Genomic DNA, 27,813 nt, shown 5'->3' with positions numbered 1-27,813 from the left:
GACTTTTATGTCCATTTTCAAGAAACGGTGACCTAAGTAAGTACATTTATTTGCTGGGTAAAGTCACAAAAGACTGTTCTTGGGTGTACCAGTGCAGAACAAAACTGTACTCTTTAGTGATATCACTTTATTTAGGGATTCTGTGTCATATTCATTCAAGCGCTGAGTAAATGCTTAATAAAAAAAATCAATGCATGGATGTGCTAAAATGTTCTACAGATGAATAAAAACAAAACTGAAGTAATGATTCTTGGACCAATGGAAGAGCGATCAAGAGTTGGAACACAGCTTTAGTTACTTCAGCTAGTAACCACTAATCAGGCCCAAAATCTGGATGTAGTGATGGACTCAGACCTGAATCCTTCAAAGGCACCTGAAGACAATGACAAAGTTGGCCTTCTATCATCTGAAGAACATTTCCAGTATTAATGGACTAATGTCTCTGCAGGATCTGGAAAAACTAATCCATGCATTTATCTTTAGTCTAATTGGTTACTGCAACGGTGTCTTCACAGGTCTCCCACAAAAGTCGATCAGACAGCTGCAGCTGATCCAGAACGCTGCTGCCCGTGTCCTCTCTAAGACCACCTGGGACGAGAGCATGGGGCTCTAACACAGTCGTGAGTGCATCTAAAATGTCACATGTAGCGGCTGGAACTCTCAACCAACCAAATTTAAGGTGGTGTTTACATGTGAAAAGTACAGTTTAAAGTTGTTGTTTTTTTATCCTGACTTCCCCGAATGTGTGAAATGCAATGCTGTTAACTCAGCATTACTTATTTCCACAAATCATTAAAACAAAAGCTTATGACTTTGCAATGTACAAATCATTCTTTAAAACGTTTTGTCAAAAATGCTTTATCTAACTTGGTGTTGCATTGTGTTTAAGACGAACTTGGGTTCACTGAAGAACTAAGGGAACCAAAGATTCACTGGATCATTCATATGATGGTTTACAACTATTGCTTTTGATCTTTTGTCTACATAATTCCTTAGATTCTTTAATCTTAATTTTGCTTAGTTTAGTTAACTTTCATTAGCCTTATAGAGGATTTGTTGATTACAATGCGTTAATTCAGATAAACAACATTCTTTAATGGTGTTCCCTGAATGAACATTTAGTTCTGTTAAATTCTTACTTGAGAAGTTGTCACTTGTTTATTCCATATGTGTGCAGGGTTTGCTGTTAGAATGCCAGTGCTAAAATTTACCCTTTTAACTATTGTCCTTATATAAGATGATATTCACTGGACAATACCTAACAGACAGAAAGTTATTTAATAAAGATCCAGGACGCACTGGAGGGACTATGTCTCTTGGTTGGCCTGGCAACGCCTTGGGATCCCTGGGAGGAGCTGGCCCAAGTGGCCGGGGAGAGGGACTGAAGCTGCTACCCCCGCGACCCGTACCCGGATAAGTGGAAGAAGATGGATGGATGGACATTACAAAGACACGATAAAGACATCATTTAATGTCTTTGTCAAGGTTCATGGCTTTATGTAAAAAAAAATGTGTTGACCCCTTGCAGGGGTGTTGTATAGGGGGGAAATGTTAAAACAATTCCAAGGGTCCCTGACTGAGAGGGGCCCCAAAAAACATTTTACGAATTTATAAGGTTTTGGGATGATTTCGATTTTTTTGTTGTGATAGGACCTGTAATTCCTGAAGGCACCCCTGCCCCTTGTTTTATACATGCCTTTTAAATGAAGCTCGAATACCACTGTTACTACTAATAAATTATTAATAATAAATTAAAATAAGACTTTTGGTCAATTAGTCTATGTTTATGTTGTCCTATTGTATTTTTGAGCAACAAGGCAGCATATCATTGGACTGTCAAATCAAATTTTTGCCGTTTTCGTTTTTCTTGGTACCAATTATTTTGAAAGGCTTTGCGTCGCAACTTCCGCGCGTGACGCCACTCGGTGCGCGCACGCGCCGAAGATCCTCCGGGTTTCACAATGGAAGTGGACGTACATAGACGCGAATGGCGGCTCGCATAGCAGTTCCCGTCGTCGGGCAGCAGTCGCTTCTGATACACCAGGTCCGCCGAGGCACGGGTCAGTGACACCGACCCCCACGTGGACTCTTTAGGGAGGACAGACCGCAAAGTTCCGGCAGAGTTTAGCCACTGAACGGTGTCGGCGCTGCAGTCTTCCCGTCCCCCCCACCTCCTCCTCCTCCTCCTGCGTTGTCCTCTGCGGGTTTTCAGGTCTTTGTCGCGAAGCGCAAGGAAGCAGCACCGTCCGGTGAGTTGTTACCACTTACAGCCAGCCTAGTGTTTGCTACCAACAGGTTTTACGCCTTCTTCTACGCGGCCTTCGTCGTCCTAAACCAGCAGGTCATTTCTAGCCACAAAGAAGAAGAAAAAAAACGTCGCTAAGAGTCAAATAATTGTGATACATCTGTTTTCAAAGCTACTTTTAAAGGGCAATAAGCTACAGTAACTGGATTAGTTGCGGGTTACAGTGGAGGCCTGCCCTACTTTAAGGCATTACCGCTGGTTTGAGTGCGCGGGTGTATAATGCGTTTGGTTTTGTGGCTGTGTGTATAATTTACATGATGATTGACGTTCATTGTGAGTTTTCCCAGCAGTAGGAGGCTGTTCTGTTCCTGATAAGCTGGATTGCCAGAGGAGGGGGGGACCCGAGGGTGGGGCTCCCAACAGAAACAGTAGCAGCGTCGGGCTGCTCTCCACAGAGACCCCGCAGGGAGGAAAACGACCTAATGCTTTTATTTTTTTCTCTCTCTCCCCCATCTGATCTACCAGGACTGCCATCAATGACAGGGAAAATGTCAGAGGTCAAGATAGCGCAGCGCAAGGAGAAGTGTGAAAACTGCACCAAACAGGTAGGAATGTGTTGAAAATCAGCTCCTGGCTTGCCGTTGTTTCTGGAGACTCGTTGTCCGGACGCTGAAATTCTGCGATTGTTTGTTTGTTTAACGCAGTGCAACAAGAAGCAGGGGGACGATGGCGCCGGCCCGGACCCAGAGAGCCAGGAGGTCAACGGGCAGGTACTGACTGACTGACTGCTGACCAGGCTGTTCTTCATTGATTCGCCTCCTATTTACCTTTCATTTTACTCAGCGCCCTGAAAAGAGGCACTCACTCCCAGTGAAAGCTTTCACCCTTTGGAACGTGACCAACAGAACGATTATAGGGTGGATTATTAGGATTTATTGTGATGTACCAACACAAAAGGGGTGCAAAGTTGTGGGTAAGCGGAAAAAAAATCTTCTTTTTTTTTTTAGTTTTAGAAACTGAAACCTGAAAAAATGTCACGTGCATTTGTTTTCAGCGACCCCTGAGGTTGTAGAACCACCAGTCACAGCTGCAGGTCTCGGTACATCTGGAGACGGACATTTTTTTTGCCCATTCTTCCTTACGAGTCCGATTGGACGAGAGCACATTTTAGTTTGATTAATGCCTCGATCGAATCTGTAGCGCTGTGGCTGGATGTTTAATGTTGTTTTCCAACTGGAAGAAGAACTATTATTATTTATTATTATTATTATTATTATTATTATTATTATTATTATTATTATTATTATTATGCTGCCATCACAGCGTTGTCACTGTGTTTTCAGAGGGACGTGCAGTTCTAGTTTTCTGATATTTTGCATTTAGGGTAAAAAGCCAAACTCAGCTCTTATTTGACTTTTTTGAGTTGTTGTTTTTTTCCTATCCCCTGCAAGACTTGTGGCTAACTGTGAACAGGGCGTTCTGTGATTATTATTATTATTTTTCTTCCAGAGTCATCTTTAGTCTTGCCACTCTTCCATTAAGATTTGTGGAGCTGTGCAATTAATAGTTGCCCTGTTAACAGATTCTCCCACCTGAACTGTAGATCTCTGCGGTTCCTCAGCTGTAACCGTGGGTTTATTGGCTGCTTCTCTGATGAGCAGTCCTCTGGCCCAGTGTGTCATGAATGCACATGTTGCAGGCGAGTGCTGTGTTCAGCCTGTTGGATGGAGTCTCACATTAGTAGAGGCCCACGTCTGCTGATGATACCCCAGATGTTAAAAGTCTCAGATTGTGCTGGAAGTGTTCTAATGACGGATACGAAACCAAGTATGAAAAATATGGCTTTATTGCAACAGATGCGTTCATTTTTAACATTTTTATTTGTGAAAGGGTTCAAAAACCACCTTGTGTTGGTCCATCTATCGTATAAATACGCGATAAAGTACGCTGATGTTTGCCGTTTTGACAGAACGTAAGTTCAAGGGGGTGTGAATATTTTTACGAGGCCCCGCATGAGCTCCAGATGTGAAATAAAAGTGTCAGGGGGAACGTGTGCGGCCTGTCATCTGAGACGCTCTCATCGCTTTAGGTAAATAAAGGACCCCAGTTGCTGCTGAGCGCCTGTCTCTCCTGTGACGGCTGCCTCTCTGAGGAGGACACCCTGAGGATCTCTCAGCAGAACCTGGAGGAGGTGGAGCGCGTCCTGGCCCTCAATAAGGTGTGTCCCACACAGAAGGTTTGACGAGGAGAGGGGGGGGAAACGGTTGGAGCTCACGATGTTGTTGTTTTGTCTTGTTTTTTTGTGGCGCTGGCAGAAATGCGACACGTCCAAGCACAGGGTGGTGGTGGCGTCGGTGTGTCCACAGTCGCTGCCCTTCTTCGCCGTCCAGTTTGGTTTGGACGTCACCGAAGCAGCACAAAAACTCTGCAGCTTCCTCAAGAGTGTCGGTGAGCCAACTCATCTAATGCACAGAATAAGTTCCATAAAGAAAAACAAAGCCTCTAATGAGATTTTTAGAGCTTTAACTACACATGCGACCTGTTTATTTTCCCCTCATCGTGGCCTGTTCGCTGAGGTTTTGTTGTCGTTTCCTGCAGGGGTAACATTTGTGTTTGACACCACCGTGGCAGCAGGCTTCAGCATCTTAGAGACCCAGAAGGAGTTTATTCAGAGGTATCGCAGGAGGCACCATGACTCTCACGCCTTGCCCATGTTCACCTCCTCCTGCCCAGGTGAGCTCTCTCGCTATGAAGTTCTGTCCATGCCAGGGGGGGCAAACTCAATTAGCGTCGGAGAGGCTTTTTGTTGTCTATTGCTTGTTGTTTTCTTATTGTTCAGTTGCAAAGCGGCAATATTCCATTGAAACGTCGTATTTCCTAAAGCTTCATTCGGCTAAGGAGGCGTTTCTGCCTTCGGACTGCATTGGGAGAGAGAGAGAGAGAGAGACCGGTCGAGGAAGCAACTGAAAACAGTGAAATCAGACCAATAATGCCTGTTAAATTGTAGTAATCCTGAAGTCGTGAGAAAAATCGTAAGCTGTAATTCTCTGCAGTGAATCTATCATTTAGTATAAGAACAACGGTGTCTATCTGTCTAACCCACAAGGAGTTAGTTTAAACACCACCCACAGACGTGATTGCAGGTTTGAAATCATTTCAACAGCAGGAGGAGAAATAAACGGAAGCTCAGATCAGGATTACAACCCCTTAATCTATCTGTTTTTTTTATTATTAATTATATTTTTGTTTTCTATTCAAAATGGTTACACTTTGGACTAAATAACGGGTTTAACCGGACGTGTCCCAAAGCAACGTTCCTTCCATCATTTTTCTTTCAAACGTTAAAAATCTTAAAAGTCTAGCAGGGTGGAGCTCGTTTTTTTTTTTGGTTTTGCCTGAAAACAAAAACGCTTTAAAAAGTTTTTACAGCAGTTTTTTTTTTTTTTTTTTTAAACCTAAAAGATGCGTTTAACTGGAGGATTTGCTCGGCTGGTTTCTCACAAAAAGGCTGGAAACTGAATTCCAAGATGTAAAACTTAAACTGCAGATGGTTTTAAGCTGGGAAGACTGAAATATATGGCTAAGTATATTTGACTGGAGTCCTTGGGAACCGCATTTGATAAAACTCCACAGTTGCTCCGGGTCGTTAAGAAGATGCAGCCTCCCTGTCGTCTTTATGGGTTAAATTGCGTGTCTTTTTTTATTTTTTTTAAACCCTGGTGACTGTGGCGGAAACGGAGCGGAGTTAAAAATAATAGAAACAGAACACTACCCTGCCTCCTGGTAAGGTGCCCTGCAACCTTTAGGTGCTGTGTGCTTAAAAGGGGCCGATTGTGTTTTTAGAAGTTCAGATAGGGATGGAGTGCTGGTGGAGACAGATAGGCAGCTCTTCCTTCACCCCTCCCTACAGCAGAGATAGGACGCGGGAGCTGTATCGAACCGTCCACTGACCTGCCGTGTATCTGCTGTCAGGATTGTGTCGCTCACGTTAAATAAACTTTTATCAGTGAGGCATTTCTTGGTGTGCTTATTCTACTGCAGGACCTGAATGGGTATTATGTTAATCGTGAATAAACTAAATGTTTAGTAGGTTGATATACACACGTTAGGAAATGCGTTACGGAGCTGAAATGGGTAGCCACTATGATTTGGTGGGATAATGGACAGGCCTGACTGTATGGGTCGTTTCTCATGCTTATATTTGTTTTGTGCAGGTTGGATCCGCTATGCAGAACGCGTCCTGGGCAGCCTGGTCACCCCTCACATCTGTACGGCCCGGTCTCCCCAGCAGATCATGGGCTGTCTGGTGAAAGATTATTTCTCTAAACAGCAGGTGAGTGCAGCTCCTCCAGTCCCGTCAAAGGTGTCCGCGTGAGGCGTTGCATTTAATATAGTCTGCTATTATCTAATTTGAAAAATTAGATTAGGAAAAAAAAATCCTGTCAGCTGTGTGATCCTTATTTGAGATTGAAGTTTTGGTCAAATTCAGAGGCATGTAACATTTAATAATCAAATGAAGCTATGTGGGTTGATAAGAGCAGAGATCCTTGGCCATAATAACTCGGAGCAGAGTTTTTTTTGTTTTTTGCTTTGTTTGCACTTCCTGTCTACATGTCAACTGAGTTGCAAACCAACGTGACAGAGCACAGCTGCTGATCAGTCAACTTCATTGTTTCAGCCAAACAAAAATCCAAGCAATGTCAGCAGGCAGCATATCCAACCCTCCAGCTGCTATGCTCAACAGATCTAGACAGAAACTATTACTATGTGGCCTTAACGATTGTCCTTATTGGATAATTATTATATGGCATGCATTGCTGCTTGTCAGAACATGAGTAAAATGTGTTTCAGTTTGGCCTCAGCTTCAAAGCAGCACTGTGTTAGCTTTGACCCAAGCTTTGGCTTAATTTGACATATATTAATTAACTTCGCACATACAGCACCTGGAGGGTGTCGACGCTCCCTGCGGGCCGCCCTTCCCAAAACTGGGTCAAAAACTTGTCTGCTATCAGATTCCAAAACACGGAGGGAGGCTGTTTAATTTTGCGACAGTGCAATGTTGCCAGTGGCCTGCAGGGGCGCTAAACCTGGAGGCAACAGGTCTAGCTGCTGTAAACTGTGCTATAATGTAAAGCAGATTATACTGATTGATATTGTAAACTGGTCATTGTCTGTATTTTATACAGACAATGATCATGTTTACTGTAAATTAACATCATATACCCTAACTCACCATGCTTTCAAGGAACTGACCTAAACATGCTGCTTTGTAGAATCTTGCCTTTTGTTAAATAAGTTCAAATTATTTTTAAATAACCCACAAGTCGATGCTGCTGTGATCCCAGTTGAGGAAAAAAAAAATTCCTCACCATTTCTCTTTACCGCTCCCAATCCTTCCTTAATTATATCCTGTTTATTAGAACGACTTTATAGTGTTCAGAACAGGACATTTTGATCACGTTTCAGTGGCATAGAACATACAGATACTGTCAACACATCAGTAAAGGAGATAAAAGAAAGAAAACAAAAAGATGAAATAATAAAGGTAAGCTTGAACATTAGGGACCCAGGCAGAGTGAGATAAATAAATGGCGTCTTTAAAAGGTCATGATTAAAGCAGTAGATCAAATGAATCACAATCTGCTTTTTAAAGTTTGTGCTTCCAAACAAGGAATCTGAGTTTGATTTTTAATTTGCTCTCAGTGAAGACATTTTAAGTACAAATATACAAAGAAAAATTACAAATACACATGATGGAGTGGCCGTGTCTCAGTAGGGCGATGAACCCCTCTGGACTGGACACAGCAGTTTGATCTCTGGCCTTACCAGAACCACAACCTTTGAGTTCTGGTAGAGGGTCACGTCTGAGCTGAGTCCACATGCGTTTACCTGGGGAAAGGCTGGAGCACCAGTGGCAGGGCCTCCACATGAAACAAGCAACGCTTAGATAAATAACCATGGTTCTGTCCCCTCACCAGTACCTCCACTCACCAATGCCCAACTGGGACACAAATGGGTCTGTGCCTTCAAGTTCTGGTGCCGTCCAGGCAGCAGTGGATCATATGCCTGCCGTTCTGCTGATTCTTGCTATTGAGACGTGGTCCAGAATGCTGTTGGTACCGGTAGCAGAGGTAGATGTCACAGCTACACAAGGCTACCTGACCGCATGTAGACCCAGAACATGACTTCTATCAAGCTCTGCCAAGGGCTGGCGATGTTCTGTAAGCTTTCAAAGGTGTCCTTTTGTAGAATGGAGAGAGAAAAAGACCGCAGCCAAACACACTTAAATGTTCAAAACGGCTGGATTTAGGACTTTTAACATCGGGCCATCTTTGGGGTGAGTTTGGATAAACGGGGATGGAGACCTTTCAAACATCAGGGTTTAAAAGCCTACAAAGATCTGATGGAGAGACCGAATCTGTTACCTGAGAGTGTCCTGTCCAGATGTCTGTTCAGGGCAAATATATTTCAGTTCTCTTCTTTCCTTTTATTATTATTTATATTTTCCACCGCTAGTTTTGTTTACCCCTCGTGTTCCCACAGAAGCTGAGTCCGGAGAAGGTTTACCACATGGTGGTGGCTCCCTGCTTTGACAAGAAGCTGGAGGCCGTCCGAGAGGAGTTTTACAACAGTCTGATGGAGACCAGAGATGTGGACTGTGTCCTCACCTCAAGTAAGATTCCTTAAAGCTGCTCCTGGGTGCCGTTTACAGCGTCTCTAGGAACGCAGACACTTTCCCTGCCTGTGGAGGAATGACAATTATTCGGTTAGAGTACATTTTATTCAAGCCACTGAGCAGGAGCCACTTCCTCTTCAACAGCTTTACCTCCTTCCTCCTTCTCTGTTCTGTTCTGTTTTTTTTTTTTTCTGTAAGCCACGTAGGAAACCCAAACACTGCACACAAGCACCCAGATAGCCGGGGACAAACGTCCACAACCTGAGATAACCACAAGACGCAGTTTTTGACCCGTTGCCCTCAAGCTATTTGTACTGAAGCTCACATCTGACATCAGTCAATTGATCTGGATTTTTGGAGTAGTTCCAAGCACTGCTCAGCAAATCTGCAAACATGCTCAGCCGAGCCGAGGAGAGCATTCCGCTTTTCTAGAAAACTGAGAAATGCACGCTTATATGCAAAAATTGGACCTCTGTTCAGTTTTGTTATTCAGGCAAAAGCAACTTTTTTAATCAAACCTTGTTTAGAAAGAAATGTTAAATTTTTCCGATAGACTAGATATTCTTAATATCTGGTGCCCATGTTTGCTATAAACCCAAAGCAGAAAGACCTTAAAAATAAAATTCATTTTATTTATTTTTTACAAGTTGTAGTGTTGACTTAAAACTCACCAGCATGAGTGCTTGTTGCACGTTTTACCTGACCTAACAGAGGTTGTTTTCCGGCTCCGTAAACGTAAAGGCTATGAGCATCATGAACGTTTGGCTGGTGTTTCCGCTGCTCTCGTCTCAGCGCTCACTAAGCCGAGGGCGGTCGTGGGGGCAAAGTGCGTACAGCTGGTCACATGACCACTGTCAACACCGTCGTACAAGATGGAAAAACACATCGTCTGTTTTGTCAAATGTTGTTTGGAAGGCTGTGTGCACAAAACACACAAAAACCGGCTCCTATTAAAAGGACAAAAAGGGCATGTAAACTGCAGCTGACGAGCTTGCTGGGGATGCTGCTGACAAAATCACAACAGACCAACATCAGCAGGTTTCAGGCTTTCTGTTTAGTCAGAGATTCCCATAACGACTGTTTAAAAATGCGTTGCTCCTGCACCTTTACCTGGGATCAGATATTTTTCATTTCAAAGCTCCACCTACACCAAGACGAACACAGCAAACTTTATAAACGACTAAGAAAAAAACGTGTATCCACACGAGAGGACACAGCACCACTGAAGGCACTGTAGTAGGTATGCCTGGCCCATTGGTGGCGCTGTGACACTGCCAAAGAAACGTAGAACTTAAACTCAGATAAACTTTATTGTTGTTTAATATGCATACATTTCATTGCATACTGCTTATGACAATGTAATAAGATTGCCATTGAAATACAATAACATACAATATAGAATGCAGCAGTGATAATGTAACAGTGCAGGAGAAAAGCTTTTTTTTTTTTTTTTAAGTGTGTTCAAAAGAATGTTGAACCATGTTTGTAGTGCAAAGATAATGGTGCAAAAGAAGGCATTCATTTGAAAAGTTCAATGTTGGCAGTGCAAAATAATAATGGTGCAAAATTGCAGTAAACGAATGCCCCTCGTAAATTTAGTCTCTTTTCACAAATGCAGGTTTTTACAACAAAGCCATAATAAAAAATCTGACATAAAATGTCTAAAATTAGCTAAAATTTAAAGCCTATTTATTCTCACCATTCTATGAGCGTTTCTTCGTTGTCCTGACTAGATCATTCAAATGATGAGAACTGTAAAGTTGTTTGTAGATGATGCAGTTTCATTGTGTGACTGACGTTTCAGAGGAGATCTATCACCTGATGGAGAAGAGGAGAACATCCGTGGAGGAGCTGGACTCTGTTCCGCTGGATCAAGTGTGAGTGGAAGATGATACAGTTTGACCAATTAGGTGTTTTCTAATTCACTCCTCTTACAATCGATAGAATGAGGTTAACTATAGAAGAGGGTTTTTAAAGTGTGCGTGTTCTTTGCATTGATTTAGGCAGAGTTTAGTAATTGTTTCATGTGTTTTGCAGGCTGGGAGAAGGCGGCGAGGAGGCGCTGATGAGGCACGACGGTAGAGGCTCTGAAGGATTCCTGGAACATGTTTTCAAACACACAGCTAAAGAGCTATTCGGTCTGGATGTGCAGGAAATCACTTACAAAACCCTCAGGTCAGGGTCCCGATGGGTTCGCAGCACCCTGCAGAAGGATTTATGCTCACTGAACGATTCCACATGTTGTCACATTACAAACAAATACACTGTAAACCTTTGAGATTTAATGTAATGGCTTAACCTAAAGCAGAGCATCAATGTGCAATAGAAGGAAGAGGATAATGTTTTTTTTGTTTTAACCAAGAAGGATCTGAAAAGTGCGGCTTGCATTCATCTTCAGCCTCCCTGAGTCTGTATTTGGCAGAACCACCTTCCCCTGTATTTACAGATTCACGTTTATCGCTGTATATCTCTGCTAGCGTTGTACACTTGGAGACAGACGTTTTTGTCCACTCTCTGTAAAATAACCTAAAATCAATCTGATTGGACGGCGTCTGTGACCTGCAATTTCTTGCCACAGATTCTCAGTTGGATACAGTTCTGGACTTTAAGTGGGCCATTCAGACACCTAAATATGCCTTGATCCGATCCATTGCAGTGTTGCTCTGGCTGGATGTTTGTTTGTTTCCTGCTGGAAGGTGAACCTCTAACCCGGTCTCCTGTCTTTAGAAGCCCTAACAGATTTTCTTCCAGGATTGTCCTGTATTTAGCTCCATCCATCAGCTCTGAGCAGCGTCCTTCTCCCTGTAGAACAGCATTCCCCCAGCATGATGCTGCCTCCACCATGTGTCACAGTGGGGTCTGAGTGATGTGCAGAGATGGTGTCTTGGTCAAATCTGCTCTCATCTAACAAGAACTGCAACCTCTTTTGACTTTTTTTTTTTATTTTTTTAATTTATTTTTTTTTACTACCAACAATGGCTTCCTTTCCCCCCTCTCTTTCATGAAGTTCCAGAGACGTGGAGTCTAAGACTACTAGTTGCCATGTCAGCCGATTCTCCCTCCTGAGCTGCAGCTCCTGCAGAGTTACCATGGGCCTCGTGGCTGCTTCTCTGATTATTGCTTAGCCTGTTAATTTAGCTGGACTGCCATGTCTGGGCAGGTCTGCAGCTCTGCTATAGACTTCTCCGTTTTCTAGGGATGGATTAAACTGCTCTGTCAGATCTTCAAAGCTTGAGACATTATTTGATAACCTACCCCTGATTTAAATGTTTTCCCTGACCAGTCCTGCTGTGTTCCTTGTTCTCCATGATGCCGTTTGATGCTGATGGTTAAAGCCGCCGGATTTATCCCAACATTTAGTCACACAGATATGCACTCTATTCACTAAGTAGGTGACTTCTGAAGGAATGGAATTTATTTAAGGGGGTCAGATCTGAATCAGATAGGGTCTGAATTGCAGGCTACACTTTCCAGATTTTTATTTGGGGGAAACAAAATCTGAAAGCTATCCTTTCCCTTCAACGTCACAAGTATGCACTGGTTCCTTCACCGGTCATAAAAAAAATTGTAGTTAAAATATTGAATTTTGTATCTGAGATCTGAGTGTATGAACAGTTTTTAATGCATTCATCTGTCATGCAAAGTCTCCTGTCTGTATGGATGTAATGTCACGTTTGGTTGTTCATAAACCTCGCATGCAGTGTTGCTGTTTGTCCGCAAACAGTTCTCTAGAAGAAATTATTGGTTGTATTACAGGAACCGTGACTTCCAGGAAGTGACGCTGGAGCGGGACGGGGAGACGCTGCTGCAGTTTGCTGCCATCTACGGTTTCAGGAACATCCAGACCTTGGTGCACCGGATGAGGAAGGGCCGTGTCCCTTACCAGCTGGTGGAGGTGCTGTCCTGCCCTGGAGGTAAACGTCAGAGCTGCCGCTTTCTACCACACCTGCTTTAATCCCCCAAGGAGCTTCAGTTCTGATCCTTTCCCCCCCTTATCTCATCTCTACTTCAGGGTGCCTGAGTGGCCGAGGTCAGGCAGAGAGCGAGGGGGCGGGGCGCATTGATAAAGCCCTGGTCCAGCAGATGGAGGAAGTCTACAGTAGTCTGCCTGTCCGCCTACCAGAACTGAACCCCATCCTGAACACTCTGTATCAGGACTGGCTGCAGGGCCAGGACTCTCCACAGGCCAGCAGGCTGCTGCACACAGAGTTCAGAGGTCAGAGCCAGAGCCACACGCAGCCTCCACACATGGAGTGGTGAGAGCGGGCCTGGTTCCACTCCCACGAACCCGTTTGCAACCAGCGAGCTGTGGATCACGCAGCAAAAAGGACCCAGAGGTCTCTACAGGTCATTCGTCCATTTAACCACAGGGGGGCGCTGTCTGCCTCTGTATTAAACCTTAAGCTAAGAAGATGTGAGGGGTCCAGAGTCCACAGCAACACACACACACTTTCCATTCCTGCTCACCGAAGCAGCAACATCAGCATGTCGGGATCAAAGCTAACAGATAAACTCCATCATGTGCTAACCGTTCTGGAACATGCAAAGTCCAGAGCTGAGTGGGAATTTCATCACTATGCAGGGCTGTAGGATGACATGAGGAACTCCCAAACACGTGGAACCAAAGGGGACGTTTTAATGTAATCCAAATCCGTCTGTCCAGCGTGGGATCTGCTGTTTTTTGTTTTGTGTTTCAGCTGTTTGCTCTGTTCCTGTCATGACGACAGACGTGAACTGTGTCCGACACAAAGCTAACTATGCAACAGCATCTTATCTCTGCCGACACAGAGGGGTTAGGCTATGAAACGTAGGTATTTTAAGTGGTACTCATGTTTTTATCCACGTCATCTGTTTCTGTCAATTCCAAAAGCAAGCTTTTTTTTTATTAAGTTATATATTTGTGTTCATGTTCAAAGATCAAACATACCTGTGAAAGATAAAGAACTACAATATTCTCCAGACAAATGTGTGTTTTTTGTCGATGATGCTCGTGCTTATAAAGAACTGGGATGTCTTATCACCTGCAGTCATGATGGGGGAAAAAATGTTTTTTTGTTATTGCAATTGTACAGTGCAAAGTAATTTGGCTTCTGTATTTAATCCATCCATTAGGGAGCAGTGGGCAGCTTCTTGCAGCTTTCTCAGAGCACATGCATGCTGCTCTAACCACTGGGCCACCACTCCTCTAGTAGACGGCAACATACAGTCTTTTTTTTTCTCATGAACTGTCTGCAAACTTCACAAAAACAGGTTTATATCATCTCCTAAATACTGGGGGCATCCATCTAACAGTCAGCCACGGGATGACCCTGGGTAGAAGTGATGATTAAGCAGACTGGGAGGGGTTTTCATGTTAAATTAAGGGGAAAGCATTTAGTTTGGCCGAAGGTCGAGAACAATCTCTGTCAAAGTTATAATCAAACGGGGAAAGTAAAAGCCAGATCAACATCTTGCGACTTTTGTGTCATACAGAAAAATCAGAATTTCTCTTTCTTCCTATTTATTGTTTTAAATAGGAAAAAAAAAAAAAAGATCTGCCACTGTTTTCAGTCTATTGTGGCATCAGCCACTGGTATGCACATTAATTCGACTTGGTTAAAAAATAAGTAACATGAGGGACATCTGCTTTAACGGGATGCATGAATGGGGATACTAATGAAGCAATTCCTGCATTTTCTGTTAGATTCATAACTACTGCAGTCAAAATATTCTGCAGTACATTTTTGTCCTTTATATATTAAAAAAACAAGCTAAAATGCCTCAGAAAAAAACAAAACAAGTCTATACCATCAGCTGGGTGGCAAAACAACCTTTTCCACAGGTAAATGAGTTCTCCTGTGGTGCAATCCAAACGTTTCTGGGAGAACTTCACCAACTTTGAAGGTGCATGAAGAGCATACAGGACTGTCTCAGAAAATTAGAATATTGTGATAAAGTTCTTTATTTTCTGTAATGCAATTAAAAAACATGAAATGTCATACATTCTGGATTCATTACAATATCGCAAGCCTTTTATTGTTTTAATATTGCTGATTATGGCTTACAGCTTAAGAAACCCAAATATCCTATCTCAAAATATTAGAATATCGTGAAAAAGTATACTAGTAGGCTATTCAACTAATCACTTAAATCGTCTAATTAACTCGAAACACTGCAGGGTTTCCTGAGCCTTGAAAAACACTCAGCTTGGTTCAGTAAACTAAATCACAAGTATGGTAGTGGTTAAGAGACGACATAAGATTCCCACAGTAACTGGTGTACTGACCATGGCATTACTGTCCTTGATTGGCCTGCCAATTCCCCTGACCTGAACCCCATCGAGAATTTGTGGGGTATTGTGAAGAAGAAGCTGAAAGACACCAGAGCCAACAATGCAAATGAGCTAAAGGTCGCTATTGAAGCATCCTGGGCATCCATAACACCTCAGCAATGCCACAGGCTGATTGCCTCCATGCCACGCCGCATTGATGCAGTAATCTGTGCAAAAGGATTCCCAACCAAGTACTGAGTGCATTAATGGACATTTTCAAATGTTTGATTTTGTTTTGCTGTTATAATTTTTTTTTTTACTTGGTCTGAGGAAATATTCTAATATTTTGAGATAGGATTTTTGAGTTTTCTTCAGCTGTACGCCATAATCAGCGATATTAAAACAATAAAAGGCTTGCGATATTTCAGTTGATTTGTAATGAATCCAGAATGTATGACATTTCATGTTTTTTAATTGCATTACAGAAAATAAAGAACTTCATCACAATATTCTAATTTTCTGAGACAGTCCTGTAAAAGAACTGGTGGATGAAAACTTCAGCAGCACTTGAAGGTTGAGGAGCAGACTTTAATGACAGACCTTCTCCTGTGCTGCTTCATGCGTTTTATGTACTTTGGTTTCTCTGATGTAGGAGTCCTCGCTGCATCACACCACATACCCAACGCCGCTCAGCTGCGCTTTGGTTGTTCCCTCATTGGGATGAACAACTTGTTGTCTGAGAGTGTTATTAGGTTTGAAATTTACCAGCATGTCGTATTTTAAGTCATTCAGAAACTCCTGACACATACGGGATGACAATGTTTTTCTCCTCTGTGTTAGACACAAGGTTGTTGTTTTTTATCCTGTTAATTTTGTTGGCCGACGTAAGAAACGCACAGTTCGGATAACCACATGCTCGCACTGATTTCCTGCCGCGCTTTTTATTAGTCTCTCCTTGAGGGAATGCTGTCTGCCTGATACCTCAAGAGTTCTGACAGGTTTAAGTAAGTGTACCAGCAGGTGATGGGAATCAGAAAGCAGATATTGATCTGTGTGTGTGTGTGTGTGTGGGCGTCTGGTAAGCATCTGTTTTGAGATCTTCCTACAACTGTGTATCTCACGGTCCAGAAAAGGTAACATGTTGTTCTCAGTATCTTCTCTGGTAACCTCGGTGCTGCTGTCTGAGTGGATGCCTCAACTTCTTGGATTTGGGGTTTGACCCAGGTGTCAGCCATGCATCTAAACCAGTGAGATGGTGGTGTTCCCCTCCCTGCTCTCCACCCCATCCATGTAAACATTGGCCACAGTGGGTGAAACTAAGGGCCTCGATCCCATATCTCTACTCACCATGTAGCAACTTGAAGTTAAAGCACCACCAACCCTTTAGCCGATCCAAACTGGAAAGTAAAAAACAAAGAAAATAGATGTAATCAGTAGTTTTACATCTATTTTACAGTTTGTCCTGTGTGTCTTTGTTCCGCCTCTAGGGGACCTGCAGCACAAACAACCCCAGTTGTTTACTCGCAGCTGTGTAGTTAAAATGGAGAGCCAAAGGTCGGGTTTCCCAGAACCAGAGTTCCATGTTCTAACAAAGATTGTTGTAAAGCAAAATGAAATAAAAGCACATAAACTTAGTATGTGTTGGTCATGCTATGTTGTTGTCATGTCAAGCTTGTATTCATATATAATACAAGCTGGATATAAATTTAAATACAGGCGGTGATGAAGAGCATTTGTGGGACAAATAAAAATGTTTCACAATATGCAGAATGAAAATGTGTATGTGTAAAAAATAACTAACTTAGAGAACCACAGTAAAAGTAAAAGGATTTTAGCAAAAGAAGAGTCTACTAGCAGTAGTGTGATGGTTTGCTGCTTTAGGGACGTAGATGAATATTTAGTGGAACCCTGGATCATGCTCTTTGTCTGATATGAACATTTGTTTGATCTGAAACATTTAAGTGCAAAAAAAAAATAAAACGGAAACCAGAAATAATCTGCAAGCATGCAAATATTTTCTGACATAGCTGTATATTTGTATGACTTAGAGGCTGGTGATGTGATAATGGTGGTGACATACAACTGTTAATAAAATGCTTCAACATTGGAACAAAACAAGCATTTGGAGTAATTAAAGTCATGTGATCGGTGCTTTTAAAACAAGTTCTTGACAGAAAATGATTTAGTGCATCAAGCTTCATGAGATAAATGTCTCTCATGAGGCTTGATTTGCCTATGACTGAGAAATAAAATGTATAGGTTTATTAGCTAAGCAAAACAAAAGTCACAGATTGTAATGGGAGTTATGCTTGTGTCAACCCAAACATGTGAAGAGCTTGTCCGCACATGTTGATCAACTGGGATCTGCTCAGAGAGATAACCAGGAAACCAGAAGGCCACATATTGACTGTAGTTCATGTTGACTGCGTTGGCTGAAAGCCTCAAGGCTCAAAATGACAGTTGATAGTTGTCACGTCCACCGACTGCCTGAACGTATCGCCCTAGGCTGTTTTTTCACTCTCGCGGCTGCCTTTTTTTTTTTTTTTTACTTTGTGCATAGTTGATTAAATTGGGAGCAAACATCTTATTGTCAAAAGGTTGGACCACACATAGCTCACTGTAACAGAATATAATCCCATTTGGGATGACAGCGTAAGTATGTCATATGCTGTAGCTACGTTCTGTGGGAAGTCGGGTTTAGCTCACTAAGCACTGATATGTATTTTAAGATAAAAGATAAAACTTTATTGATCTCACAATGGAGAAACTCACATGTCACATCGGCTCTTATAATCAACAGAAGGTGCACAAAGGAAGAAAAGGTGCATGGAGTATATACAGCGCAATCCAGATATATTATGGTGACTTATATACATGTGGATTTAAGGTCGTACATTAAAGTGGTAACAGGTAAAAGACTGTTTGTTAAATAAAAAAAAAGAAATACTAAAATAAGTGGGATAACTGTATTATTGTACAGGATTATTGCACAGGGTATTAAATAGTTATTGCACAGTAGTTATTTCACAGTTAACGCACTTATTTTACTGGGACTTTATGTGACTGACCAGCACAAATTTGTTCACCATTCTGAATAGGAAGGAAAACGATACGTGATTTTACAAATTCATTTACACATACAGAGCTGAAAAGTGTGGCATGCGTTTGTATCCAAGCCCCTTTAATCTGACGAACCAAAATAAAGTGTAGGGAGACCAGCTGCATTCAGACGCTGGTTAGTACCAAAGGCCCACTGTGTGAAATCTAATCTCAGCATAAATATAGCTTTTCTCTGAAGGCCTCAAAGGTTCATTAAACCATTAGAGAACAAACAGCATCATGAAGACCAAAGAACACTTGTATACAAGTCAGGAAAAATGTTGTGGAGAGGGTAGGTCATCGGGAGGCAACATCCCATAACACCATCCCATTTGAACCCCTCACTGATTCTTAGCCAAAGATGGAAAGATCGCTCAGCAATGGCTTACTGAACATATTGGCATGCCAGGCAAGGTGAGCATTAATCAGAGAATCAGCTGAGTGACCCACGGTGGAGCTGCAAAGATCCGCAGCTCAGTCGGGGGAATCTTTTAACAGGGTAACCATTAGTTATTTACTTACAAATCTGGCCTTCATGAATGAGTGGGAAGAAGAAAGCTTTTGGAAATCCAGTCTCCAGTTTGCCTCAAACATGTAAGTAAGATCAAAATGTGAGAGAAGGTGCTCTGGTCAGATGAGACCAAAATCTGGTCTCCAGAAAAACACGATGCATAGACGATGGCTAACACCAGAGAGCCTGGTGGTGGTGATAGCATTACTGTAAACAGAGGAGGTGCTTCTCCTCAGCAGGGTTAGGGAAACAGGTGAGAGTTAATAGGAAGATGTATGGAGTTAATAAAAGTTCAAGAACATTTTCAAAGTCCTGCATTTAGTTTGTTGATGATGAGGAAATCAAAAAGATTCACCAGTGTCTGCTTTCTAATAAGTCACCAACATTCTCTTCTGAAATCCTGCCTCTCTCTCAGCCATTTTCCACTTTTCTACTTCCAAGCATCTCTGATGGCTCTGAAATCTGGTGTATATCTAAACCCTGTACCTGCAGCCTCGATCCAATCCAAACAACCCTTTGTCAAATCTTGGCCCCAGGCTCTTCTCCCCTTCATAACGGCCATCATTCACGCATCACTTACCACCGGAACTGTTCCCGCTTTCTTTGAAACGACCCTTATCACTCCCTTTGCCATAGAGACCTGGCTTCGATCCAAGCAACTCCAATAACATCCGCCACTTTTCAAATTTGCCTTTTATCTCCAAACTACTATAACAAACAGTCCCGTCTCAACTTCGCTCCCGTTTGACTCATAATGACCTCTATGAGCAATTTCAGTCTGGTTTCTGTCCCCACCACAGCACCGAAACGGCTCTCATAAAAATCACCTCCTGATGGCAGCCGGTTCTGGTTTACTTTCAGTTCTCATTCTTCTGGACCCGAGTGCCGCCTTTGTTAGGATTTGTCCCTCCATTCTCCACAGATTATCTTCAACTGGCAACACTGACAGCCCCCTTGACTGGTTTTACTTTTTCCTTTCTGGTCTCACTCAGTTAATTCAACTAAAGTCCTTCAGTTCCCATGCATCTGCTGTCACAACCGGCATGCCCCAAGGCTCTGTCCTCGGTCCCCTACTTTTTAATATTTATAAAAAAAAAAAATCTCTTTTCTTTATTTCTTGTGAATTTATTATCTAGCCTTAATAGTAATGTTGGCACATTTCCGCCCATTCATGGTGCTAATCTTCAACTGTTTCACCAATGAACCCCCCCAATGCCCCCCAGTCACACCTCAGGTGTAACTTTGAGCAGATTCACTCCAAACAACTCGCTGAACGCTATTATAAGGCCCTCCGAGCTACTGTTTTCTTCTCTCTCTCTGTCTTTGTCTCTCTCTGGGATGACTTTCAATTATTTTTCATGCATGCCCCAACAGAACACCCAATTCCTGAGAAATGCCAAGTCAGGAGCTCCGGCCAACCAGTTTGTCAGACCGGCATTGTGCGTGAGAACAATGTTGGCAACGGCACCACTACAGTTGATTTTTCTCTGATGCATCCTCGTTTATCGTCTGTGCTGTTCTACGATGTCTGCCTTGCGTCTCTGTTAAATGGAGAAGCTAAGCTGCACACGGTTCTGCCTCACCGCACCGTCACGTTTTCTCAAGTCAGGAAGAGGCTTGACGTGCCAGCCGTTCATCTATCAGCACATATAAAAAGCTGTTTTTTATAGGGCTTTTGTGGGCCAGACGCAGAAGAAAGGTGCCATTTGAGGACGTGCTCACAGCCTGCAGAGTCGGCGTTGTTGCAACCACAGCAGATGAGTGCAAGTCTACACTGAGAAGTTTTCCAATAAAACCGTCTCTCACTTACTTATACTGCAGCTGAGTCCACTCCACATGCTGCCTGGATGCATTTTTGGAGGTTATTTTTATGCTTGTGCTTAAATTGATGAATTGAGGGAAGCAGCTTGAAGAAACTATCGGCATCATTCCCAGATGGGGCCGAGTTCATTAGAGGCTTCCCTGTACGTACGAGTACCCTGCATGCATGTGTGCTCGTTCCATTTTTATCGTGGTGCCTGTCAAAACAGCAATAATAAGGATTTTTTTTTTAATTTACAGTTGCAAGTGAATATTTATTTCCAGTAATAATGAAAATTCATGCCAGAAAAAGTCATGCTGAATCTGAATCTGCAGTGGTGCGATTACAATACGAAGGTTAGAAGTGACCCCAATGTGGAGAATAGTCTAAATGGACTGCCTTGTGGTTCGATTATTCCATCCATTCATCCATTTTCTAACACGTCTACTCCGAATCTGAGGCCACCACCTCCTCACACAGTGCCGCACCAGGCTGCATAAGACATGACAAACACAAGTTAATCCGAACATTGACAATCCCTCACAGAAAATACATAAGCATTGACCTTGACAGCCAATGGAAGGCCCTTCTCGTCTCCTCCCTGAGTGCAGCTGCTCACATCTTTCAGCTGGGTCAGAACTAATCTTCAAACCCGAGCTGTAATCTTTCCATTCACAAATATCAGAGTCATTCTGCCATCTGACGACCAAAGCATTCAAATGTGCGGCTGGTAGCAGCTGTTTCAGGAACGCAGCTGTTCTAAAACAGTTGATCAATATGCTGATTAAAGTGAATAAAGACGATTGTTTGTTTTTTTCCAGACAGAATTTGACAACTGAACCAGGAAGAGCTGTGAGCTTTTTCTGGCGATCTGTGAACACTGAGTAGCTCATTTGAATCGTGCTCAATGGATGGATGTTGCTTTATTGTCTATCCGCAAACCCCACTCCCCGATTCTTGCAGTTATGGCTGCAGCAGGAAAATCTTGACTCCCAAAAAGAAAATCTGAAAATCTTCATCCGCTGTGGTTTGTGATAAGGGTTAGCCTAACAATAAGGAGTCATTTGATAGGGAATATAAGTGCGCCTTCTTTTTTCTCTAATTGAGAACCTGTTTTTACCATCACCTGAAGCATCCTCCCCATCAGGTTAGGGGAGTTCTTCCTGCTCGTATCCTAACGTTAGCCTCCTCTCATTCATGCGGTTTGAGCTTTGACCGCATTGTTGAGCAACATGCTCTTTATCCCAACCTCCCTCACATTTTTTTACTCTCCTCTTCCTCGTTTTTAAATGCTTTCTTTCTCTCTCTCTTTCCCTCGCTCGTTCTAAGCAGTGTGGCATCAGCTCTTGTATCCACTCTCACTTGTGGGTAGCGATGTAACCTGTTGCAGATTCCCTCCCTGATGCCCTCTTGACAGCGACGTTCTCCATCAAGTAAGTGGACTCCTCGTCAATAGGCGCTCCTGTAATATTCTTTTGGTGTGCGCAGTTATTCGCGTGATTCATTTAATCATTAGCTGATAGTTATTGCACGTTAGGAGTCACGCGGAGGATGCCAGAGTCTGAGTTAGTGCTTTAAAATCTTTCTCCGTGCTCCAGAAATATTTTGTTTCAGCTGTTTTAAGAAGCTAGGCTGCACAACACAACTTGATATCATACTATTAATGTGTTTTAGGTTTGTCCGTATCCCCGAATCTAACCTTCTATGTAGTCATCGTATTTTCTGCTTTGATTTTCTTAACTTATCCTGGTAAAGTTCATGTGTTTAACCCAGCATGTGATCGCCTCATGTTTCCTATTTAGATCTCTTATGTGGATTTAAGTGAAAGGAGATGTCCATTGTTCAAGAAATCTCCTTTTATGTGTTGAAAAAGTGAAAGCACTTGCCGTCCATTGTGTGTCTGATCAGGCGGAGACAGATGTGTTGTATTTAGAATTAAATGTGAGGACGGTGAGGGTTGTGATTTTTAACAAACGCGTCGCAGTGGAAGGCCGTCTGTTGGTCACATCAACGCCGCACTGGCCAAGGTCTCTCACCAGGCATCGTACCGGGGAAACTTTATGAGCAAAGGGATTATGTGTAATGTACAGGCATCGTTACAGCTGCTAAAATTCAGCCATAAACTTTTACGAATTTCGTTGGGAATTTAAACAACAGACTCTGATGCCCCTAAATGAAATACAGTGCAACCGATTCAAAAGTCTCCAAATGATCAGAGTCCATCTTTGTGGATAAATCCACCGTTTCTGTTTCCTGCCTCAGAGGTTTTCTAATCAGGGATGCAGCCAAGAGGCCCATGGAGAACTTGTTCATAGGAAAACTATTAGTCACGCACTTAACAATCTGACCTTTTTATAGGAGAGTGGCAATAAAAGCCATGACAAGCTTCGTTTGCAGTTTGCCAAAAAAGCATTGGTGGTCACCGCATACAAGTGGAAGAAGATGCTCTTCTCTTATAAATGAGACCAAAATGTTCTTTTGGACCTACACACCAAAACCTACGTGTAGAGAAGAAATAGGGATTTATACCTGCCTGAGAGTTATGCTGCCAACCTGCCATGAAACATGGAGGTGGTGGCATCATGCTGTGGGAAGGAATTTCTTCAGCTGGGACAGGGAAGATCTATATGGGGCGAAATCCAGGGCAAAGCTGGATGAAAACCTTTTAGAAGTTGCAAATGTCTTAGCTTCAAATGACCTAGTCAAAGTCCAGAATCATTGACAAGGTTGAATATGACCGTTTACAGCCACTCTCCATCCAGCTTGAACCATTTCACCTAGATGAGAGGGGAAACATTTCAGTCCCCAGAGTACCAAAAGTTGGTTCTGGAAAGAATGGCGTGAATGTGAAGTTCTGCAATAGTTTATTCTTTTTATCCATTTCCTTCCTCTGTAGAATGATGTAGTAGGTACGTCGTGATTTTCTGTTACATAAAATCCTATGACGATACGCTCAGACTTGCGGTTGTAGTACAACAAAATGGGAGGTGGGTGCTTGAAATCTGGAACAGTTTGACTCCAAGAAGACGTTTAATGGTATAGCCAAAACTAAAACTCATTATCGGATCTCTGTGTGACAATCCATAAATCTGGTTTCTTGTTGAGCACTGATGGCGGCAGCTGCCTCCGGCTGATCTGCTTGCTGATTTCACAACATTTAGAAATTCTTGAAATATTTAACTCAGGGATGCCAAGGAGCTGCCGGGACTTGTCGGTGTTTGTGACAGCTCCTTTGGGCCGCTGTGAGACCTGTGTACCGCTGACGGACTTTCACACTTTTATCTGGAGTTTGAGTTTTACCTCATTAAACACCCGCACACAAAAACTTGTTCTCCTAAAGAGTAAAGTAATTTGATTAAAAAAAAAAATCTCCAACATTAACTTGTCCTTTGAATTTAGGCACAATGTTGTCTCATCCCTTAGATTATGTGCCAAAAGATGAGTCCCGGATGAGTTCCAGACAAAACTTTACACCCGGCTGGAAACACTTTGGGGGTGTTAGTTGATAATTGCTTTAATTAAGAGCATCCACTCTGCTTTTCAGTCACTTTTCAGTCAGTCAAGTTTAGTTCTTCCTGCTGGTTGTTCTGGCAATCAAACACACCTTTTAACATCAATTAATAGTCTCAATTTGTCTAATTTAAATGTCTGCAAACATCACTTGTTTACGTAAGAGTCAAAATTTAAGGTTTAGCACTTTGGACTTGATTTTGGCCCTTCATGCATTTACTCGCGAGTTAACTCAAGACTTGGACGGAAAGACTAGAAACGTCCTTGTAAATTGCGACACAACGACTTGGTCCTGCTTCGGCTAAACAAAACGTTCATCTTCTTTCAGTTTTAAGGCTCTAAATTTCATTTCAGTATATATATATATATATATATATATATATATATATATATATATATATATATATATAAACTGTCTTTTCCACATTCTAAAATGATTCAAGTCGAACCACATACGCCAACAGATCCTACACTGCCAGCAGCAGAGCCAAAACAGAGACGCCATAGCAAAGTCAAGCCTTTGATTTCATGAACTGAAGAGCCGCATGTGTGGCCGCCTCTAGAAAAGCCAGCAGTTTGGCTGTTTGCTGAGCGCTTAGAGAACGGCAAAGACACTTTCAGAGAAGCAGCTGTTGCTGCTCATCAATCTGCAACATGTTAAGAGATTAGTCAGGCTGAGGCACAGTAGAAGGTCCATGTTTTTAGGTTAATATATCCTCTTTCTTCCAGTTCCCAGCAGTGAAGACATTCCATAATGTCCTGTCTTTGGGTGCATTTGAGTCTGCTCTACCTCCTACAACACAGTGTTGCATCAGATCAAGGTATTTATTTTATTTCCAATTGTATCGCAAATTGATACTTGGAGATTCCAGCATGAGTAACTAATTTTAATGCAATAATAATAATAATCAAATTAATTAATTCCCTCATTTTGCTTTTTTTTTCCTTCAGTAGTGTCACTGGACTGCCCAGAGAAAGTGGAAGTCGAAAAGGGAGCCAACGTGACAATAAACTGTACAATTAAATTAAATTCTTCCAGGACCTGTACAATTACAGCCTGCCACTGTTATTATCCAGATAGTAACATTGAATGTGGTAATGCCTCAGGAAAGTACAACTGTGACTGGAATAATAACTCCCACGTGTTACTGACCATCGTTAATGCTTCCAAAGACGAAAATGTCAAAGTTTACGTTGTGACAGACCTTGGTGAGGACCTTTCTCCTCCTATAAGAGTGGATGCCTCTGGTGAGTTACTTTCAGCATCTAAAAGTCTGTTTTCTGATCACATATGAGAGCAAGATGATTAAATAAAGGTGTATTTACTTTTCTTTTTCTTTTTTTTAGAAAGTCAGACAGGCGAATCTGGTGGTGATGAGCCGGGCAACCCAACACATCTGATTTCAAGCATACTGGGTGTTTTTGCTACCATCATTGTTGTGGCAATTTTGGTGTTTCTTATTAAACAGTGCATTGAAGTGTCCAAAAAGCAATCTACACCAAAGAGTGAGCCAACAGCAGAACGTCAACTTCTATAAGAAATGCAAGAAGGTTACTACTACAGTAGTAGTCCCTTGTCCACTTACCTGAAACCTGGACTATCAGCCACCTGTGATTAAGCTGCTGCTGGTGGTAGCTTTGTGTACATTTAAATGATCTGTATGTTCAAGCTTTTTATCCATAGAGTGAGTTATCTTGGTGCTATGATCAATTCTAACAAAGGTACATACTGTGTAAATACTGCATTTTTTTGTAAATAAAAGATATTTCTTAACATACAGGTATTATTATACTCCAAATCTGTCTACATTTTACATTCAGCGAGTGCCATTCACCTACTCCTAGGATTCAGCTTTTACACACACACACACACACACACACACACACACACACACACACACACACACACACACACAGCGGTGGTCTAAGCCTGACCTAAACCTAATCTCTAGCCCATAAAAAAGTAAGGACCAAAAAAAAAAGGCCTGACTTTACATTTAAGTCCTCACTTTGCCAGTAAAATGCGAAAAAATCTTCTCACTCAGCTGCAAGCACAAGAACACACACCTATTTGTGAAAAATACTCAGTTCAAAACATTTTTACTTGTCATTTGTAATGCTGACATATCAAACCAAAGAGTCTGGTCTGCAACTTTTAATATAATCACAAATTCATTTCCTTTTTGTTTTTAGTTTTTGGATGTTCTTGTGCTCATTGTGTTTTGGTATTCAGATGATATCACAAGCTTAATCTATAGTATTAGTGTGAATATTACATTCTCCTTTCCTGCTTAGTTAGGTAGTTATAATATAGCATTTCTGCCCATATCAGAATTATTTTTTCTCTTCCTCTCTCTGGCATTATGGATTGGCAGATGATTCTGATGTGTGGAAGATCATTTCGCCGGTTTAGCAGTAGAAATTACACATATTTTAAAACATGTGAACAGGAGCAACTGTTTTGGAAATGCATCCATCAGAATAAAGCCAATGCTAATTTGTGAATGACATCATGACTTTAAAAAGAAAAAGAAAAAGATAAATGAACAAGAGCGAAATCAAGTTGAAACTATGAACTTCGAAATATTTAGGAGGTGAACCATGAAAATGAATCAGTCCATTTTAACCTGACTGAACTTAACTTAAAACTAAATCTTTATAAGAGGGAACTCGCGACATACGAAATACAACAATGTTGTTTACCTCTGAAGGAGATCATTCCCAACTCCTCTTCCACTTAAAAGTCAGGAAAGCAGTGAGATCTGCAAATGATTGTGCTCGCGGTACTGAACAGGTTAACTGCTATGAGCAATACACAACACTATTAATGCGTCTGTGTTTTTTATGTAATCAAACAGTAATGTGATATGTTTATGTAACCGTCGCAAAAGTTATTGTGCGTCTCTGATTACAATTCTAAAACTTTTAAAAGCACAAAGAAACTTGTTTAATGGCATCTTTTTCTGACAGCCACATTGTACTTTGACATCAGGGCTTCTGACGAAACAGAATATCAAATGTCAGAAATCTAACTCATTTCCTTTCTAGTTGACTCTTTTAACAGGTAGCACAAAAAAACGACTTTCTGTGTACATGGAGAACTCTCTGTTTCCAGTTATGAAGGTTATTTTTTTTTAGCTTTCAGCTTGAAAGGTAAAGTCATTCCCAGATCCAAGGTCCAACATTAGAAGTAAATAGAGTTTATGAACAAACAGACCAAACGTGACTTTATCTACATGAATTGGCTTTAACATAGATGCTTTGCCCATAAATAGTGTCTTTTTTGACAAGGTTGATAGGGAAAGGCAAATATCCAAAGCTAAATGAGCTGTCCTCGGTGGTTTTGAAATCAAAATGACAATAGATGTCGAGTTTGGAACACAAGTGGAAGAATAAAAAAAAAAAAAAGCAAAATCTAATTTTTTGGTAAAGGCTTTCTGCACATCTGTTGTGGACCCGAAAACACCACCCCATACCCACCCACGCACACACACACCAGCAGCCGCTGCAACAATATGTCCATGAAGGTACAAGTCAGGGCAGGTATACTGTGTTGTTTGCAACATCAGGTGAAAAATTTCCATACTGCCGCAAGCGGCAATACAGGAAAAAATATGTCTTTTCAACCATGATTACACATGTAGACCCAAGATCGTTTAACATCTTCTTTGGATTTATGAAGCCTGTCAGTAAAAATCAGGAAGTTTAAAAGGTAAGCGTG

The 27,813-nt window shown here is 41.9% G+C and overlaps 1 protein-coding gene and 1 long non-coding RNA gene across 2 annotated transcripts; both read left to right on the top strand.

The window, feature by feature from the left end:
* The first annotated feature begins 1,933 nt into the window (after nt 1-1,933).
* Nucleotides 1,934-13,880, top strand: narf (nuclear prelamin A recognition factor). The gene is made up of 12 exons (XM_012864081.3): nt 1,934-2,249; nt 2,771-2,850; nt 2,950-3,015; nt 4,335-4,463; nt 4,561-4,693; nt 4,844-4,978; nt 6,460-6,578; nt 8,789-8,918; nt 10,726-10,798; nt 10,959-11,096; nt 12,678-12,835; nt 12,934-13,880. Exons 2-12 carry the CDS (start codon nt 2,782-2,784, stop codon nt 13,179-13,181), a joined length of 1,398 nt encoding a protein of 465 aa, XP_012719535.3. The 5' UTR covers nt 1,934-2,249; nt 2,771-2,781; the 3' UTR covers nt 13,182-13,880.
* A 7,979-nt stretch (nt 13,881-21,859) lies between these two features.
* LOC105927355 lies at nt 21,860-25,870 on the top strand. Its single transcript, XR_001166275.3, has 4 exons — nt 21,860-22,015; nt 24,822-24,913; nt 25,044-25,340; nt 25,440-25,870. It is a non-coding gene; the product is annotated as an uncharacterized LOC105927355 (long non-coding RNA).
* Nucleotides 25,871-27,813: the final 1,943 nt, after the last annotated feature.

The sequence above is a fragment of the Fundulus heteroclitus genome, chromosome 10 (assembly GCF_011125445.2).
Source record: "Fundulus heteroclitus isolate FHET01 chromosome 10, MU-UCD_Fhet_4.1, whole genome shotgun sequence".
NCBI classification, from domain to species: domain Eukaryota; kingdom Metazoa; phylum Chordata; class Actinopteri; order Cyprinodontiformes; family Fundulidae; genus Fundulus; species Fundulus heteroclitus.
The sequence above is the reverse complement of the archived record's forward strand: the minus strand, read 5'-3'. Positions and strand labels throughout refer to the sequence as shown.

Bases quoted from the DNA above. Each gene is read 5' to 3' on its own strand.
- narf (XM_012864081.3), top strand. From the start codon at position 2,782: ATGACAGGGAAAATGTCAGAGGTCAAGATAGCGCAGCGCAAGGAGAAG. The intron at 4,464-4,560 runs GTGTGTCCCACA...TGGCGCTGGCAG, and splicing joins GCGTCCTGGCCCTCAATAAG to AAATGCGACACGTCCAAGCA. The intron at 11,097-12,677 runs GTCAGGGTCCCG...GTTGTATTACAG, and splicing joins ATCACTTACAAAACCCTCAG to GAACCGTGACTTCCAGGAAG.